The sequence below is a fragment of the Melozone crissalis genome, unplaced genomic scaffold (genome assembly GCF_028551555.1).
Source record: "Melozone crissalis strain CALT ecotype California unplaced genomic scaffold, PUWL_Pcris_2 ptg000027l_1, whole genome shotgun sequence".
In the NCBI taxonomy this organism is placed as follows: Eukaryota; Metazoa; Chordata; class Aves; order Passeriformes; family Passerellidae; genus Melozone; species Melozone crissalis.
In genome coordinates this window covers 55467171-55486325 of record NW_026535805.1, presented here as the reverse complement: position 1 = coordinate 55486325, position 19155 = coordinate 55467171, and the positions used below count along the sequence as shown (strand labels likewise).

General features: G+C 36.7%; 1 protein-coding gene across 1 annotated transcript in view; it reads right to left on the bottom strand.

The window, feature by feature from the left end:
- Nucleotides 1-14331, bottom strand: part of APOB (apolipoprotein B) — a 35400-nt gene extending 21069 nt beyond the window's left edge. Inside the window, 16 exon segments of the mRNA XM_054280383.1 lie at nt 266-457; nt 751-927; nt 1468-1705; nt 2039-2250; nt 3725-3871; nt 4073-4190; nt 4359-4586; nt 5374-5593; nt 6325-6410; nt 6598-6722; nt 7701-7856; nt 8042-8195; nt 9172-9317; nt 10169-10284; nt 12893-12931; nt 14274-14331. Of these exon segments, the coding sequence (XP_054136358.1) occupies nt 266-457; nt 751-927; nt 1468-1705; nt 2039-2250; nt 3725-3871; nt 4073-4190; nt 4359-4586; nt 5374-5593; nt 6325-6410; nt 6598-6722; nt 7701-7856; nt 8042-8195; nt 9172-9317; nt 10169-10284; nt 12893-12931; nt 14274-14331 (2412 nt within the window).
- Between the last annotated feature and the right edge of the window lie 4824 nt (nt 14332-19155).

Genomic DNA, 19155 nt, shown 5'->3' with positions numbered 1-19155 from the left:
GATGTCTCAACAATACAATATGATCTGAACTTTTCCTTTTTTCTTCCCCTCACCAATCCTCCAGGAGGACACCACTTGGTTATTGGGGAGTCTTCATAGTTTTCTCAGTCCTTCAACATGAGCCTGGGTATTTTATTTTAAATAATTATATTTTCATGCTGGTATCAAATATTTTTGCATAATAGTTAAATGCAATCTAAATCTTAAAAAAATCTGTTTAAAAAAAAAAAAGTTGATAATGCACATTGCTACATCAGAAACATACCATTTCAGGAACAGTCTGAAGAGTTTTAACACTCTTTAAAATCAAGCTTCCCAGCAGTTTAAAATCATTGAGTTTCATGTACCCAAGTTCTTCTCCCAGGATCCTTAGATACGCTCTTCCTTCTGGAGCTTGTTTGCTGCCCAATTCTTTTATCAGTTTTTCAAGGTTAAGTATTATTCCTTTCGCAATATCCTGAAAATTCAGTCAGAAAGCAATAAAACAGACTTATATGAAGTATGTAAGGTCATATATCTAGAACAGGTACTTCATGAAGGTCAGCTATTCTGCACATGCACTTATAGACTTCTCCCCACACAAAGATCCCTCCAAATACAATTAAGAAAGCATGTTGTTAAATAACATTAAGGATTTCTGTTTATCTCACAATAGAGTAGAAGGAACATACAGAGTAAAGCACTAAGTGCTGTAATTACTGTGTAAAAATAGGAATGCTGTGATGCACAGAGAATGTTTTCAAGCTGTACCTGATCCTGCTTGCCATCCTGCGAGTAACCAAAATAGTCAAAAAGCGCCTTGGAAACCTTCTCTGGCACTTTGCCATCAACCCAGTACAAGGCCTTGGTTGCAGTGTCTGGGAAAAATCCATTCTCTCCAAACAATGCTTCCACTGTTGGTTCAAATCCCTTTCCATCCAAGCCAAGCTGAAATGAACAGAAAGGACAACGCATAACTGAGATAGTTGCCTCCTTTTCTTTGGAACTTTACAACAAACAGACTTTCTGGGGAGCAAAAAATGCATTTGAAGTGTATCCTAGAAGCCCATGACTCTTAACAGAAGATATGGAACACTATGCCTTATAATTCATTTTATCTCTATGGTGAGGTTCAACAAAAAATATCTGCATAGGTTGTATCTCACTTAAAATCTACTATGAGTACTTCAGTGTGCCAGTGATGATTCATTAGCACAAAGTCAATGTGGTATGGATGGGTTCATTTTACCCTGAGCCCTTTAATAACTTCCACAGGGTCCTCCATCCAGTCAGTGGCAAGTGACATCACATAATGAATGGCTTGCTCTGAAGCCCAGTGAGACCAAATCAAAGTCCCCTTGAAGTCACAGTGATTTCTCCCAAGGCTTGTAAAAAAAAATACATTATTCACAGAAAGTTGTTACAAGAAAACAGAAATGAGAAAGAAAGCAGCTGAATACTAGCAAATGTTTTTGTTAATTGTTGTACCTCAAAGACATCACTTGGGTTGAATCCATAGGCATGCAGGGTGGTTTTCAGCATGGTCTCTTTAGGAATATAGCTGTTTGGATCAAATATCACGTTTCCTTCTACTTTGGCAGAGACGGGATCAATTCCAGGTACTGAAACTCTTTTTGAAATCTGATAATTTTGTGAGAATTTTCTGAAATCTTTGGCTGTTGGGAGCTGATTTCCTTTCAGAGCTTCTTCAACTTGGCTTTTTAGACTAGGGAGGAGGATAGCAATTAAAATATGATTAGTATATATTCCATACACTCATTTAGTTTTAGTTAAGGGTTTTTTTTCCCTTTGCAGACATTCATACAGCTGTGCTGATTGCTAATGGGTAGGTCTCTGCACATATTTAACAGTAAACATAAGACTTAAGGAAAAGACTATAATCTGGCGCTGTCCTGACAAAGCCAGTTTACTCAGCTGATGTGCTTGTCCAAATAAACAGAAAAACCAGTCCAAAACTGCACTGCTAGATAACTACTACTGCAGCTATGGAAAACTTTTTTCTTCCAATGAGACCAATATAGACCTAAATTTCACTTACTCTTCGATGCCCAGTTCTTCAGAGTCCAGGATGTTGGCAATGTGTGAGGCAACAAAGCTTTTCACCTGCTCACTCTTCTCCTTTGTGAGAACTCTCAAAATCTTTGCAAGATCACTTGGAGAGGGATTTTTCATCACTAGGAGATAGGCTGCTAGACGTTTGTCTGTGGGTGCATCCGGTTCTTGGAATGCTTTGAGAAGGGCTGAACGATCCTACACAAACAGAGAGAGGTTTGCATTGATGAACTGGCTCATGGATGATATTGCTAAACCCTTTTGGGAATATATAGGGTGAAATAATGACAGAATATTCTTGACTGGAAGGGACCCATAAGGATCACGGAGTCCAAGTCTTTAGTGACTGCATACCTATTTTTGTACCTTATTTCAATAGCCCATCACAACAGTTTCTTTGAAGTTGTTTTGTTAAACTTTCTTTTGCTAGAAAACATCATAGAAATTATGGCTTTATTGGAAGTGATTTTCATAGAATCAGAGGATCACAAAATCATTTGTATTGGAAGGGACCTTTAAAAACCATCTAGTTCCAGTTCCTCTGCCATGAGCAGGGAGACCTTTCACTGGACCAGGCTGCTCAAACCCCTCTCTAACCTGGCCTTGGACACTTCCAGAGATGGAGCATCCACAGCTTCTCTGAGCCACAGCCTCACCACCCCCACAGTAAAGAATTTATTTCTAATGTCTAATCTAAAACTACTCTCTTTTAATTTGAACCCCTTCTCCCTTGTCCTGTCACTAAATGATCTTGTAAATAGTCTCTCTTATCCTTTATTTTCTTATATTTTAATTTACTTTTCCCCTCCTTTTTCCCCTTATCTTTTTTGTTTGCTTTCTTTTTAATCTTTTATTTTGTATCTTGTACATACAGGTTACACATTTACTTAAAAATTCAGATTTTTTATTATTGGGAATCGTATGTGCAGACAAATTATCAAAATTTGGAAATAAGGTCATTCAATTTAGAAAAAGAAGATGCTCAAAATCTACTGCTGCAGGAAAAATAAAAAACATAATTTAAAACTAAGTAATAATTAAAAAAATTAAATGTATTAAACTGAATCTGAGGGTATGAGTTTCAGGTGTTTCCAGTTTCCCAGACTTTTTAAGCCTTATCTGGAAATGAGAGCATATCTTTTAGAGAAGAAATTTTGCAATAGTGAAACTATCTCACGATACTGAGCAGAAATGCTCTGTTTAATGATACCTATTTTGTAAGGGATGCTGTAATGTCACTGCATTGTAAACACACATCTACCCAGTACTGTTAACAATGACAAAAAAATGCAAGTATAAAATAGGGACATGACTTTTTTCTTAGTTGAATACATTTAAGTCTGGGGTAATTACTTAGTTAACACCACTTTTAAATAAGCAGGAGACACTTAAGACACTAAAAGGAACAGATTTGATCTTCCCATTTAAACTGAGAATAACTAGACAAAGAAACTGCATCTCAAAAGAGCAACACCCACTACACCAGGAGGTTTCCCAGCTATGTGTATGGAAACTTATTAAAGGGGTTTAATAAGGGGTTCTTTAAACTGGAGCCAGCCAAAAGGGAGATAGCAGAATTTAAAAAATGGGAATAGCTTTGCATATTCAATAACTCCTGTGAACAGTCAAGGTGAACTGAGAAGAGTTTATCCTGGTTCTTGCACCAATTTACCTCTTCAGTAACTGTCATTTTCCTGAATGCCTGGATGGCTGCTTTCTGAACTGAAAGTGATGCAGCTTCATTTCTGATACATGTCTTCAGAGAAGATTTCACACTGGGTTTAACTTTCTCCATTACTGCACCCATGTTTCCAATAGCCTGGTAGTGATGAAAACAGAGAAAGATAATAAAAACTTCCTCCCCACCAAGACAAGTAATGTGATAATAAATATAACATAATATCATATCATAAATATCACAGAATATCATAGAATATCACATAATATCATATCATATCATGCAATATAATATTAGTATTATAATAATAGCCTGAATAAGGAAAGAAGGAAATAAAAATACCCGAAGTGTGAGGTATGTGAGTTCATCTTCCCCAGAACAATCAGTGCCAAGCAGTGAAACCATGAAGTCTGCAACATCTGCTATTTCTTCTGTCACAATCTTCTTCTCATTGTAGAACCTAAAGAAATAGATAAACACATCAAAAACAGAAGAGGAAATTGGGAAATGTGTATATTTTATTCCTAAAGAGAAAATACATGAAAATAAAAATAAAACAAAAGTGAACACTCTTTGGGTTTACTCAAAGCACGGTAATTTTGTACAATTACATGCCACCCTTACTTACTTAGTAACAGAATGACTCAGGCCATAGAATGAAGCTCTACTTGGCTGATACTGGGCCATGTTAAGAATTTCCCGTATTCTTTGTGGAGTTGGAGAAGGCAACAGTCCCAGGGTATATGTGATCAGGTCTGCCACAAGTGGATTGACGTTTCCAGTTCTCAGGATTTGAAGGATTGCACTGTAGCACTCTGGAGTCCCACACTGGGCCAGGGCCTGGACAGTGACGGAGCTGAAAGGAGAAAAGATTACTTTTATTAATTAATTACCTGTTTGCAGTTATTGCTGCATGTTGACTGTTTGAAACAAACATATGGCAGGTTTATTAAGGTGTTTTAATAGAAATTATATAAGCTTATGTGTGTCAGGAAGCAAATTATGTCCAATTCTTACCAAAAAAGAAGTTTCTTAGTTTTCCAAGTTATACTAATAACCCAATTAAATTAGAAAAAGTAAGTATTAATGATATGATCATTACATAGACATATCTTTTTTTTTCCTTCACAACAGACTTTTCCACAACTTCAAGTATTATTATCTAATATATTGACCCAGACTGAGGCTCTAGTTCCTTTACAGATGGAGGACATAAAGGATATGTAAACTGGCTCAAGTCCAGCTCGGACAAAAGAATAAGGGTGTGGAGTGGAGGGCAGGGTCAGACCAAACAGTAGCACTCTTCCATGTCTGCTGAAGTCTCGCACTCAAAACTGTGTTCTTTGCTATAAGTTACACTTGGGTGTTTGGAATTACAGCCATTATCTTTGAGCAAAGCTGCATGAAAGATATTTGGCCATAAAAACACATCCAAAGGATTGTGTCAGGCACACACAGTTGGCTTGAGGCTCCCTTCCTTATTTCTCTCTATGTATAGTTCTTATAACACTTATCTTTCTGAAAGACATTACATCCAATACATCTCTAATTTAAAACCATTTACAGCAAATCATCAACCATAGCATGGTTTTGCCGTGGCATTGATGTATGGTGTTTTTGCACTGTGAACTGCTCAAACACACCTTGAGGTTTCCATCATCTTTGGTACAAGAAGGCCAAGAGTGCTGTTATGCAAACTCCTCAGCCCAGAAACAAATCTGTAAAAGAGTCTTGCTCTCTGCTGGTTCTCCTGGGAGACTGCAAGTTTCTGCATTTCCTGCAGGGTTTTCAGAACAGCATCGCCCTGCCTGGACAGTTTGGCATCTGTACTTTCCAGTGCAAGTCCCTTCTCTTCCAGTGCATCTAGAAATTGGAAAAAAAATGCATTCTTTATGTCTTTGTCAGGGAGCTATGTTAATTTTTATCTTCTGTCATACATTCAGTACAAATACAAAGTCTGTACATTATTTAATAACTGTTGAACAGTTTACAAAAATAATGATGTGGAATTTAATATAATTGTCCAAAAACTTGAATATTTGTATTCTTTTGTATTTGTACAAAATTCTTTTGTATTTTAATGAAGATCATTCCTTAACACCTCTCAGATTAGCATAATTTTCTTTTTAAAATTTTAATAAATATATGTTGTAAGAAGTATTTTATGACTGGGATTAACAGGTCAGAAAAGTATGTTTCAGAACAAAATATGTAGTAATAATGGATTGTTTACATTTGGCACTGAAGTGAAAAGATGCTTAAGAAATCATGGGTAGCTGAAAAGGGTTCATTTAACTAATTTCCAATAAGATTAAAATTACTTTTCAAGCAAATTATATATTTTTAAATTTTAAAGAATAATTTTAAAATTAATATGAAAACACAAAGATTATTTAAAATTAGGGGTGTTTTTAAACTTCTCTGGTTTTCTCATTTTATACTCAAACTTTTCCCTACTAAGCTGGTAATATTTCATTTAAAATGATGAGTTTATTTGGTCCCCACATCCTTAATTAATTCACTACAAAAAAAATCACAAAAAATTTTCCCTGTGTTTGTCTCTGTATTTATAATATTGAGAACTGCAGCTATACCTCCATCAAAATTTTTGTTAGTGATCTTTGGGGTATCTTCAAGCTTCAGAGTCTGGTTGACCTCCGTCATGACAACATAGCGACTTCTAGGAAAGAAAGACAAATTTAGTGCTTTAGTTAAGTCCAAGAGCTTTTATAAGGTCTTGACAGGCCTCCTGCCTTCTTAAAAACAAAATGTCCATTTAGGGATGAAGTCAGGGCAGAATGTGATACATCACCATTTAAAATGGATATTTATAAATATAGGCTAATGATAAATAGTGAACAACCTACTTGTTTGAGGAAGGCAGAAGCAGGTGTTTTTCACTGCAGACAACATCTCTTATGTGCCTTTTCTTTGCATCAATATTGTAATGACAGAACTGACTGCTCTTCAGAAGGGCAGATAACGGAGTGTTCTGTAAAAGAAATAGTTTGACAGTCAGCTTACTGAGTAAAATGGGAAGCAATCATAGTTTTAAAGGTTGACACAGTTTTACTTTTAGATTAATAGTTATATATTGGAAATGGAGATGCATAACTGGAATCATTCTTACACAAAGACAAAATTGTGCCAGTAATAATCTTTGGATTTAAGTCTCTTCTCAGGCAAAAATCCCACTGAAATGTTCCCTCAGGCCTTATTGAGGTGCTTGGGTTAGTAGTTACTGCATGATTAATCCCCTGCTGCCTACAATAAAGGCTCCTTTATAAAACCAATTTGTAATTTTTGGAGTAGTTAATTCCCCTTGTAACAATTGTGATGTTCAGTCTCATGACACAAACTTTAAAGATATCTACAAAAAGCTGTAGAAGTGGCAAAAAAGTTCTAAAATGTGTTTTCCGCATTATATAAAACCTTTTTTTTTTTTTTAGTTAAAACATCCAAAAGCACAGATGCCTTCATATCAGAAAGAAATCTGACCATATTCATGCAAGCAACTGCATGTGATCATTGTGGATTAACAGGCAGACCAAACATTTTGTCAAACCTCTTACTTCAGGGCAGCTAGAGCCCTATCCTCCTGGACCTTACACATACTTTTAGAATTTTAGAGGTCTACTTGTTTTAAATAAAATTGGAATTTTGAAAATTTTGACCCAATTTGGCTATGCTCTGATAGATTATTGCATTATTGAATAATCAATGGAAGTAACTCCATATATGAAAAGCTCTCCTTTAAAATAGAAAGAACATTGAAGAAGAAGAACTCTTGCTCTGCATCCGTTTTTTTCTATTGACAGCCAACAATACTGCAGTCTGATCTAATGGAAGGGTGCAATAAAACTACGTTTTCAAAAAATAAATATAAAAGTAGTCATGGTAGTGGTTATTGATCATTTTAAGTGGTGGTGTGAAAAATGTTACATTAAATAATTTTTAATGGCATACTTACTAGTCCTTTTACAATGGCAATGGGGCTGACATGATCTCTGATGGGACTGAAGCTGTCACAGCCTTTCAGGTACCTCGTGATTGAAATATCTTCTGCAACATTCCCTTTTCTGGATTTGAATTCAACTTCACTGTCACACTTTCCATACACAGTATCCTGGAAAGAAGAAAGAAGTGAATGCCTTTGCTCGTGCTGTCAGACATTTCCTGATCTACCTGACAGGCACCTTTTCTTATCTGAATGTCCAGGCCTTTTGAAAATGGTGTTCAGGAATAACTCTGTCTAGGTGAAATTTTTTCCATTGGTTAACACAATAAAGTGAATGCTTTCAAAAGACCTACCATTGGAATTGTTTTTATGTTTTCCACCGTTTCTGTTGGCACAAGGATAGCTGAGATGATACCTCTCTTGAGATTCAGTATATTCAGAGGCTCATCCTTCTCTGGATACAGCTTGACTTTGGTTCCATCCTGAATGCTGAATTTTAGCTCATTCCTGCTCCCCAGAAAAACAACATTAGTATGAAATCATATTAAAGCCACACAGTGAAGAACATGTTATCAATAACCTCTTGGGCTAGAGATAAAGCATCATGTTTATCTTGGTCTATTCACTGCTGTTACTAACAGAAAGTACTACTATTAAAGCAACAAAATTCCAACCAAGGACATTTTGATTTCGCCAGATTACGTCATCTAAGGGCAACGGCTGAAAGTTGGAGTTGCATAAATGCAGAGAGGAGATAAATTTTTAGACTGGGATAATTATTAACTACTGCAATAAACTGGGAAATGATGCGAAGGATTCACTACTAGTCTGAGTCTTTAAAGAAAACTTTAACTGTTTTCTGTAAAACATATTTTAACACTGTCTCTAGTTGGTTTGAGATCTATAACTAATGAGAAAAAAATTACTGAGGCGCTGAAAAAAGCATGAAGGTGCATGACTAAAATATGCACAGACAAGTACTAGAGACTAGCTGAAAGGAGGGAGTAGAAAAAATTACTTATAAAAGCAAATAGGTAGGGAAAAGATTAGCTACAGACTGGGATTGGAAATCTGGACTTCAGTCTCAAATGCCTTTCTATTGCACAGTTTGTTAGCAAAGGAAAACTATCTTAAACCAGCTGAGTGCAGCCATTTGAGAATGTGCTTACGAGAAGTACTAATAATTACACTTGCAATAATCTTTTGAGCCACTACCCAACAACTTCCTGATGTAGATGACAGAAATTAGGAAACCATTCCAGGTTAAAATGTTGTGTGTAAAATTCCCTTCCCTACTGGCAATTGAGAACTATGTAAACTCTTCAGTGTATCATGCATAGTTCTGCTGTGGAACCAGCTTACAAATCTACCATGTGATCATGAAATGTGTTCCATGCCCAGAAAAACATAATCAGGGTGGACCGTTTACACTGCAGTCTGTTCCATGTTAAGGTCCCAAGTTTTGATAATTGACATTGCTTACTTTGACATGGCACTTGCAAAGTCCTCAGAGTTCTTGGACTTTTTCAGAATAGCCCTTTCTTTAGTGTCAACACCAAATGTCTCCCTCAGGGAGCAATGCATTGTCCTCAGGATGAAGCGGCATAGCTGAGGTACCTCCAGCTCAACCTGAGAACACAAATATTATACGTTATTCTTTTTAGCATTTTCACATTTCCAGGATCACGCTGCTACTGCTTTGAAAATTCCTTGGGATTTGTAAAGTGTCAGGATCACTCTGCTACCAGCTGTTGGGAAAGACTCCAAAGCGCTATAAACAGCTTAAGGTAATTCCATGGAGGAGATAAGAGGGCAAGTATTTGCTTGGCTAATGGCATGACATCATACTAAATGAGCAACTTAGCTTCTGAGAGTTTTGAGCATTATCACTGTATGAAAAGTTGAGTCATTACACTGATCAATGTGTTTAGACTTCATCAGAACAGTATGCGCTAAATAAAAATATCTTTCACAGTTACTCCATTTCAGGAAAAAAACCCCTCAAAACCAACATTATGTTGAGAAAGTTTTGGGCAAGATAAGGTGACATTGGGTAGTTAAATGGCCTATAGGTCCCTTTACTCCTACAGCCTGATATAGTCTTGAGTTACCATCAGCAGGCTCTCATGTGATCTTCATGGCATCAATGAGTTATTTTAATTCAACTTCTAGAATGTTTGATGGAAATTGGTAGACTGAGCCTGGGAGCGAAGGAAAATGAAGTAGCAGGTCTTGCCCCTTTCTCATGTAAAAGTACAGCCAGGGATTGAAATGCACGGGCACAGAGGTATGAAGAACTTCTGCCATCCTCAGTGCCTCTGCCTAGAACAGGGGGGGCTAAGTCTTCATGATTCTCAATATGTGCCCTCCAAAAAGATGATCTTGTTTGTAAAATCATTGAAGGATGCTCCCCAGCTGCCAGCTCCCATGCTGTTAAGTACACAGTCCCCACCTGTGTGTATTTACTCCTCTTTGCCTACCTTGCAAGTGATCTTTGAACCACTTCGAGAATCTGCTGTTCCTGTGATCCCACTTGATGTCTCTGCTTCATATGAGTAAACATATTTTCTCAGGGGTTTAAATCTGGTTGCATCCTCTGCAATTGGGAAAATAAGAGTGGTTTTATGACCTGGGTAGGATATGCATATGTAATCCTTACAGTGCCTGCTTAGTGTTGTGTAACTAAAATAAATGCCAGAAAAAGGAAGCCTGAAGACCCATGCTCCAACTATTTCCTTATATAGAATATCTTTCAGACAGAGAAGTGATGTCTTCATGTCAGTTGGATACTTTCTGAAGCATAGGACAAAACTTCTGGGAGCAGCATAAATTTTGGGGTCCACTGCTCAGATAGGATCTGACAGTGTGACCCCACCTGTCTTTCAAATCATGCCCAAAAAGCAAATGAGAAAGACAGGAGAAAATTTGAAGTCTGAAACTGTTTAAAAACTACCCTATGGCTTCTAAATTGAGCCAATGAAATTGTAATTTTCAAATTGGTAATAAAAAGATTCCTTTCAGCTCAGATTTTTCCATCATAATGCAAATACAAGGGGCTGCTTTACCAGTCATATGACTGAGACTGAAAGCAAAAACCATAGAAATAGACAACACACCAAAACTACCATTCCTCAATACAATTTCACCTGAATTTATGGACAATCTTTCTGCTTTAGACTCTCTGAAATATGATTTACTCCAATTCACTTATTAGATCAGAAAATTTTACTAGGGTAGATTATTTTCAATGGGTGTAAGCTTTAGTTAATCGGAGAACATCCAGAACAAGGGAACACCACTAAATTATGACCTATTAAGGACTATTGCAGGAGGGAGCATTTCCAGAGGTGTTTCTCTTTCTATCAAAAATCTAATAGGCTTCCTAAAAAGAATGAATTCCACCTGTATTTAACCTCTCCCTGTTGCCCTCAAACCCAACCCTCTGTAATTTTAAACCCTGCAAGCACGAATGAAAGTGCTAATAGAAGTATAAAGAAAAAAAAATAGTCTCTATGTCAAATACAGAAATACAAGGCATTACTTTGGTGTCTGAAATGAGTAACATAACCCGAACAATATCCTCAATAACAAATCACTCCCACTAAAACTGCAGCCATTGTTTCAAACTAAAGATGATGATCAGACACTTGAAGTGTCTGTGTTGGAGCAGTCTAGATCAATCTGAAGCAGAAATTACTGTTCCCTTGGTTCAGACTGAGCAACTCACTGGAACTGATTCTGTTGTGATCCTGAATGAAAGGTGATTTCCTAAATTGCTCCTCTGTGGTTATTTGTGACTGCCTGACTATATGCAGTCCTGATTTACTTTTATAGAAAAAACAAAGACAGGTAATGCTGGTGTAAACCCAAATACCCACCATCAAATCTGTATGACTTTGCCTGCCTGTGCCAGCAGGAATGTAGCTTAATCTTTTATCAAATCTTTGTCACATCAGAAGCCAATGGCAATGTTAACATCACCCTTTATGTCACACCATTTTATACACAGGGAGGACAACAAATTAGTACTGTAAATCTCATTTCCTCACTGCACTATCACTCTTATAAGCTTTACATACTTTAGCTGAGATTATTTTCATGTAATTGCTAAACAGAATTATCGCAATAATAACTAACTGTCATACAGTAATCAGCATCTTAAAAAGACTTGAGAACTAAATTAAATTATCTATTTAACCCTAGAATTAGCAGCTATTAAAAGATTCATCACTAATCCTGTCACTTTTGGCTATCTTAGTCTCTAACTGTACTCAAAAAAATTTGAAATGCCAGTATCTATATTGCTAGAGTGAAAATTATTGCTTCATATCCTGCTTTTAAACAGAAAACAACAAAAAAGGAATAGAGAAATTATAAGCTTAGATATACACATAACAAATAAATAATTGTATCAAAAATAAACAAGAAATCGGCAATGAGCCCAGCAGTCTTTCAGGTGGTTCAGCCATCTGAAGTAAACCACATTGCCTGGAGGTGGTGCTAAAGCACCCGACAAAGGGAGAAAAAAACCCCTGAAGACTAAGAACAAACTAACTCATCCAGTACTTTGACCCTGTGGTGGAACATTATGTATCTAACCGAGCAGTCAGCACCAGTCAGAGTTCATGACAAAGATAGTGCATAAAGTCAGCATTTCCTGACTCTTGGCTTGTTTAAAGAAATTGCTGTCCTTGCTGACAGAGTTGATGATTTATTCTACAGGTATTTAGTTAGAAATCTATGTGCAATTATGTGGGCTTAGCAGCAGCTGTGAAGGGTAAATAAAATGTGAGATTCAGTCCACACGGAGGTGTAGTGTACTTAACCTCACTGTTAAAGCTTCATATTTGGTAACCAGGGATTTCTAGATGAAGGAATTTGCATCTGACAATTAAGAAATAAATAAAAAAAACCCCCAACCAAACAAAAAACCCACAAACCCAACAGAAAATAGTTTCTTTAAGAAGGTTCAGAAACTTAACCTCAGCTTGTCCAGTCTTAGGAAAGTTTTAAAATTATTTGAACCAAGCCTAATGGATAATTGAATACTTAAAATAAATGGCAAGAAGGGCTTAAGAATATTACCATCACTTTCATTTAAGTTATTCCAGAAGAAGAGATTAAGAAAACTCAGGCTTTGAAAGATGTTTTCAGTTAAAATACTGACTTAAGATAAAAAAAAGGAAATGCAAAAAATCACTCACTTGAACATCCTGGATTTGCACTTTCAGGCAATTCTTCGTCTGTAAACAACCCAAACAAACAACATTAAAAACCAGAAAAGCTGTTTACAAAAAAGTTTGTAAATCAAGACAGATAAAATGTACCATATAACACATTTTACTTTTAAATTTTGGTCTATTTGACCACACAAAAATACTGCAAAATGGATGAATGGCTATACTTGGTTTTTTGTATGTTTAAAATCGGACAACTTTGAAGGTTAATACAAAAATTCTCTGCCAAGAAATCTTTTCTGGATATTGAGAGTTTATTCCTTGGAGGAAAAGAATGCTGGTTGGAAGCTTATTCAAGCTAAGAATTATTTGCTCCAATCAGTCTTAGATATGTTCCATATGACTCTATTTAAAAAAATTAAATTAAATTAAATTAAACATAATCTACTAAATTTTTGGCATTTATTGGATGCTATGTCATTCTTTGGGATATCACACATGAAGGCCAGCACTTTTTACAATGTTCTCTGCACACTTTCCACATTTTCATTCTGGAAATTCTAAGTAGACCACTCTATAGAAATAGACTGTAACATTAGTCACAGTAACAACAGCATCAGAAATAGTACTATTGCTATGAAAATAAAATTAATAATATCATTAATAGCAATTAGAAACAAGGTTTATTGTATAGCAATACATTTGTGTAACATCAGTCAGGAACAGAACATTAGTTCAAGAAAGATGTCCATATGATGAATTAGATCTTTGTATAAAACCAGACCTGCATAATTACCTCTAGACTCACTTTTCTCCTTAAGCTCCTTGAAGCCTTAGGTAACACTACAGAGCTGTATTCTAAAAAGCCACTTCTTGGGAAGCGAGGATAGCTCCCAATCCGTAGCATCATATTGATCTCAGTTGTCTTTTCTGATCTTAGGACAAATCCTTTAGTGGCCTACTTCTTTTTCTGATGACTGTATCCCTTCAATACAAAATTGCATTTAAATTGCCTGCCAAATACAATTTGCTGTACTGCTCTCTCTCTTCACATTTGCTGCAAAATAGGTTAGCAACAGCTGGGCCAAGTCTGCATGGTATCTCCAAGCTATGGTAGCTCCATGAGGGTTTAAAAAGACAATGCTACAGAAAAACAGTGAATGCCTCACAAGTGAATGCCTTGCAAAATAAATTAAATCAAAAGCCATCAGGCAACATGAATGACTTTCCTACAATGGGATCCTCCTATGACTGCCCATTCCCATGAAGGGCAGAAATTGTATCTTTGCCACACTGAACCTTTCTAATTCTAAAAGCCTTGGTCCTTTTGATTTTTTTTCAATATTGTTGTTTTATTGGGCTCATAAATAAAGCAGTAGAGAGCACTGACATAAAAGAGAATACTTACGTGTGAGAACACCACTGCTGAGCAGCAGGGAGAGCAGCAAGAGCTGCACAGGGCCCATGGTGAGCCCTGGTCCCTCTTGCTGCTCTTTCTTTATCTCCTTTTTCTTCCCTCCTCAAGTCTTCCCTGCTGCCTCAGGGACAGTGAGCCTTCTGACTTGGACCTTCATTTATATAGTCTGTAGCAAGCAGCTGAGTCAAACAGTTTAGAAAGCTCAGAGCAAATTGCCAAAGGTCCAAAGGTGAGAGTCCCAGATCCTCACTGCGCTCCACACCATGCCCTGCTTTGGTTGCTGATAGTCACAGAAACATTCAGGTTGGAAAAAACCTCTAAGATATTGAGCTAACCTCCAGTAAACTCGGGATTCTCCAGTTAGTCAGGACTGTTCATAAATGATTGACAATGGCTCAGTGAGCACTCCTGCTAGCTCCTCATCCTTCCTGCTCTGAGAATCCAAAACTATGATTTTGTGAACTCTGATTTCGTGATGAATCCCAACACTCCTAAAATACAGCGTTATCCAAGTGCCTCCTCTTCACTGACTGTATCTTCTGAAGAGTGTAGAGCCCTCCACTATGGCTGTCCAGTAATTCAAGTCATCCCACCATGTTCCCATGACGGCCACTACATCACAGAATCCCTGCTGCACGACGGCTTCCAGCGCCTCCTGTTCGATACCCACGCTGTGTGCATTGGTGTAGGTGCACTAGAGCTGTGCTTCTGGTCCTGCCACCTTTTGAGGGGAGACGTTCTAATTCCTATGTGATGATTCTCAGGTGCATCCCCTGTTTGTAACACATCAACCGCTCCTGTGTCTTTGATGCCACAGAAGAGGGTCCCCATGCCCTACCTCTGCTGCAGCGGCAGATCAGGGACTGTGGTAGGACACGGTCCCTCAAGCACTGGCATGCTGCCCCCAGGCTTATCTGAAGGCACAAGACTGAGCTGCAGATAAGTCACTTCCAGTTCACTGGTCTTTCCCTTAAGCAGAGTTTTAGGAGCCAAATCCCCCAGCTAGAAACTCTAACAATGTATTCAAATAAATGCACCACATCTACATAAGTGATTACAATGCATAAACTGGAGATGGAAGAAATTATCATTGCATCGTGCTTTAGTACAGAAGTTGATAAGCTCGAGAATAGAAGTACTTGACAAAATCAGAATATTGTGCAACTACTGGCAGGAGATTGAATGGTTTTTTTTTTTTCCTTTGGAACAGAACTTGTCATATACCTTTTAAAAAATATTTTACTTTGACTTACAATATTCAGGTAAAACAGGTCGTGACTATTTTGAAAGTAAGCTCTGCATAATTCTTTTGTTTCCTTATTTTTAGGTTCATTTTTTTTGCTAATAACAGCAAAAATATCAAAACTAAATGATACATTTTATCTTAATGAAGAAGATTAACCTATGAAGAGAATAAACTTGGTTAAATGCAAACAAATCCCCCTTTTTAAAGTTTATGTGTATTGGCAAAAAATACAAGGTTTATGTCATGAGAAATTCTAGTAGTTTGAATTCTTTCCCTATTCATATTTATCAAAGCTAACTGCAGTAAAAAAATTGACTATGGAAATATTTAAGAACATTTTGTTCAGTAAATTTAATTTTTCATATATCTGATCAAATGGAAATGTTTTGACATTCACATATTTAAATATTTTTCCTTAGCTTGTTGAATCAAAAATCAAATTTTGGCTTAGATAAGCAGTAATTTCTATAACCCTGCAATGTTACTATTTTACCATACATCATGGCAGTTATCTTTAAAGTCTCGTGTTTCTTCATACCCTTTCTCTTGGACTTAAGGATTACATTTCCCAGGGTGCACTGAGATCATGTAACTCCTAACATCAGCTCAGCCAAATGGTAACCATTGATGTATGATGGCCTGTATTTTCCAATAAGGGAGGCATCTTTCTTGTAATCAGGATTTTGTCTGATGACATTAACAAAAGTATGCCATTTCATAGACATTTCCTGCAAAAATTCCTTTTGTGGATTCATTGGTGTTGAAGACACCAGAAAGCAGTCATTTATTTGATTTTACCATTCTGGTTTCTGTCCTTGGCTTATACTAATCACAGACACAGATTTCAATAAAAATCAATACAGATTTTTATTTTTTTTACTTCCAAAAAAGTAATGTGTTTTGTTTACTTTTGTGTCCACAGCTGCCCCAATATGTGCTGTGATGTGTAAAAATGACTTTTTCTTATAGTAAGATTGTACCAAAGATTGCATTTTGTTCATAGCATTTGATTAATTTTCGCACGCAAACATAACAGCTTTGACTATTTCCTTAAATCTATTTACTTGTTCACTGTAGCACTGCAAATAAACAGAGCTGTGGAGTGCCTACCATTCAGAGTTAGATATTTCCCTATTTTGCCTGTGTCTCCTTACTGCCTTCAAGTGGTTATTCACCCTGAAGTTGAACCTGACTGTATTAATATCATGTTGCATGGCTATAAAAAGGTTACAAAAGTTATGACTCAGCCCATAAGCATGCAGGTCATGCATACACCAATCTGCTGTGACAGTTCTATACTGCTGTATTACCTAGTGTCCTGGTTTTGGCTGGGATAGAATTAATTTTCTTCTTTAGTAGCTGGTGCAGTGCTGTAGTTTGCATTTAGCATGAGAATAATGTTAACAACTCAATGAAGTTTTGCTTTTGCCAAGTAGTGTTTACCCAAAGTCATGATCTTTTCAATTTCCCGTGCTCTGCCAGTGAGGAGATGCACGAGAGCCTGTGAGGGAGCATGGCCAGGACAGCTGTCCCAAACTGGCCAAGGGGACATTCCATACCAAGGAACCTCATGCCTGCTGCATAAACTGGGGGGAGCTGGCTGGGAGCTGCCAATCACTGCTCAGGGATGGGCTGGGCATTGGTCAATGTGCGGGGAGAAATTGTACTGGGCATCACTTGTTTGTTTCCCTTGGGCTTTATCTCTCTCCTATTCTTTACAATACTTCTGGTTCACAAAACCCATTGTTTGCACATTCCTGAGACATTCTGCCTATGGACTGAATCAATGGTCTTAGGATATGTAGGAAGAAGAACAATACTTCTGATATGCTGAATTAATTTGATACAGAGAGATAATTTGTGGATGTATATTATGGATATACCAAATCTCTTACATGCTGTGAAAGCCTGAGCAATTATGGAATTGTTAAATGTATAGAATTGAACAAACAAAACATTTAACATTCGAACTTTAACCAAGCTGATTAAACTGATTTGGGTTTAAATTTTGTTTCTAAACCATGTTGTGCATTAACACTTTATTTTTTGAAAACTCTAAGTTGTAGTTCTTCTGACATTCAGAATCTAGATTCATTTCTTAAAAGATCAATTTATTTTATGAAACTCTGTCTTCAGACTTCACCTTTTCCCACAACTACATGGAGAAATCCGTATCAAATCACTCATCTGAATTCACCCCATCCTACACTTCTGTCTTCTAGAGAGGAGCTACTTTAGTCGTGCCTGTTTTGGCAGTGTAACAATATTTTCTTAATGCTGATATAATTAGAGAAATTCCATTAACCTTTAATTATATATTCCATAGTGCATATATATATTTATATTTATATATAAAATTGTATCTATTATGTATGTGCATATATTATATATGGCATGATATATTATAGAATGTAGTCTTTTTGTCTGCTTGGTGATACTGAGAGTTTCTTTGTCTCTCTGGAGACTGCTCAGATGTTTTCACCGTACTTTCAGGAGAGGTTTTTGCATAGTGTTAGGATAAAACTTCTTTAATTAACTCATTGAAACACTTTATTAAGTTTTTAATCTCATTTTCATTCAATGACTTTTGCAAGAAAACAGAACAGACAGTTTATAGGAGCAGTTATGGTTAATACTAAGTTACTTATATTCCTTATATTCCTTCCTACTTATATTCCAAATAATCATTTTTGTCTTTCCTTCTGTTCCTCTCTCTTCTTTCTTTTTTCTCTCCTTCCTTCTTGTCTTTTCTCCCTTCTTCCTTCTTTTCTCTTCTAAGAAATATACCCACTATGTGGCGTTCAAATTTATTTTTATCTCATTCAGGTAAAGGCCCAGCACTTCTGTTATTTGGGAAACATTGGTCTTAGCCTTATAGTGCGTTTCCCAGTTCACAGTTTCATCTGTTCAGGTCTTGGCATGTCCCTCATCAGAGAAAAATGGTTGTATTTTTTGGTGAAACACCTCTGGTGCTAACTATAACCCAGTGGCAATTGGGGGAAACTGTGTGTCCCAAAGGAGGTGTTGGAGGTGCACAAACATACCCTCTGTTTGTCTAAGAAACGCTGCCAGAAGCCTGCTGAGGCATCAAGAGTTGAAAAATATTTGGCATAAGACATCTCCTCCAGAATTTCTCTCCTTGTAGGTAGTGGAAAATGTTTCCTTTTTACATATTTATTTAGTTCTTTTGAGTATATTCTTGGGCAAAGGGTCTGACTTCTTTTAGCACTAATAAGAAAATGTACTGAATCCTTTGAACCTTTTATTCCTACTCTCCTTTCAAAGTATTAAACCTCCTCAGTTCCTTCATTTTGTTTTGTCATTAGGCAAAGGAATTTGCTTTTCAAAACTGTAGTAGGTTGGATCTCTAAATTCAGTTTTTAATTTTCCCAAGACATCCCTACAAAGATGTAGCAAACATCTTTAGTCTCTCTCTTCAACAAGGTGACATTATGAAGTGCTTGATGTATTTCTAAACCAGTATTTTTTCCCTGTTTCTTTTTTATTTGACCATACTTTCTATTCAAATGCTTGCTTTTTAACTCACCACTGGAAGACTGATCATGTATTGTCTCTTTTAGTATTAATAATACTGTTTCTGGTACAGATGTTCAGTGCATCTGCAAA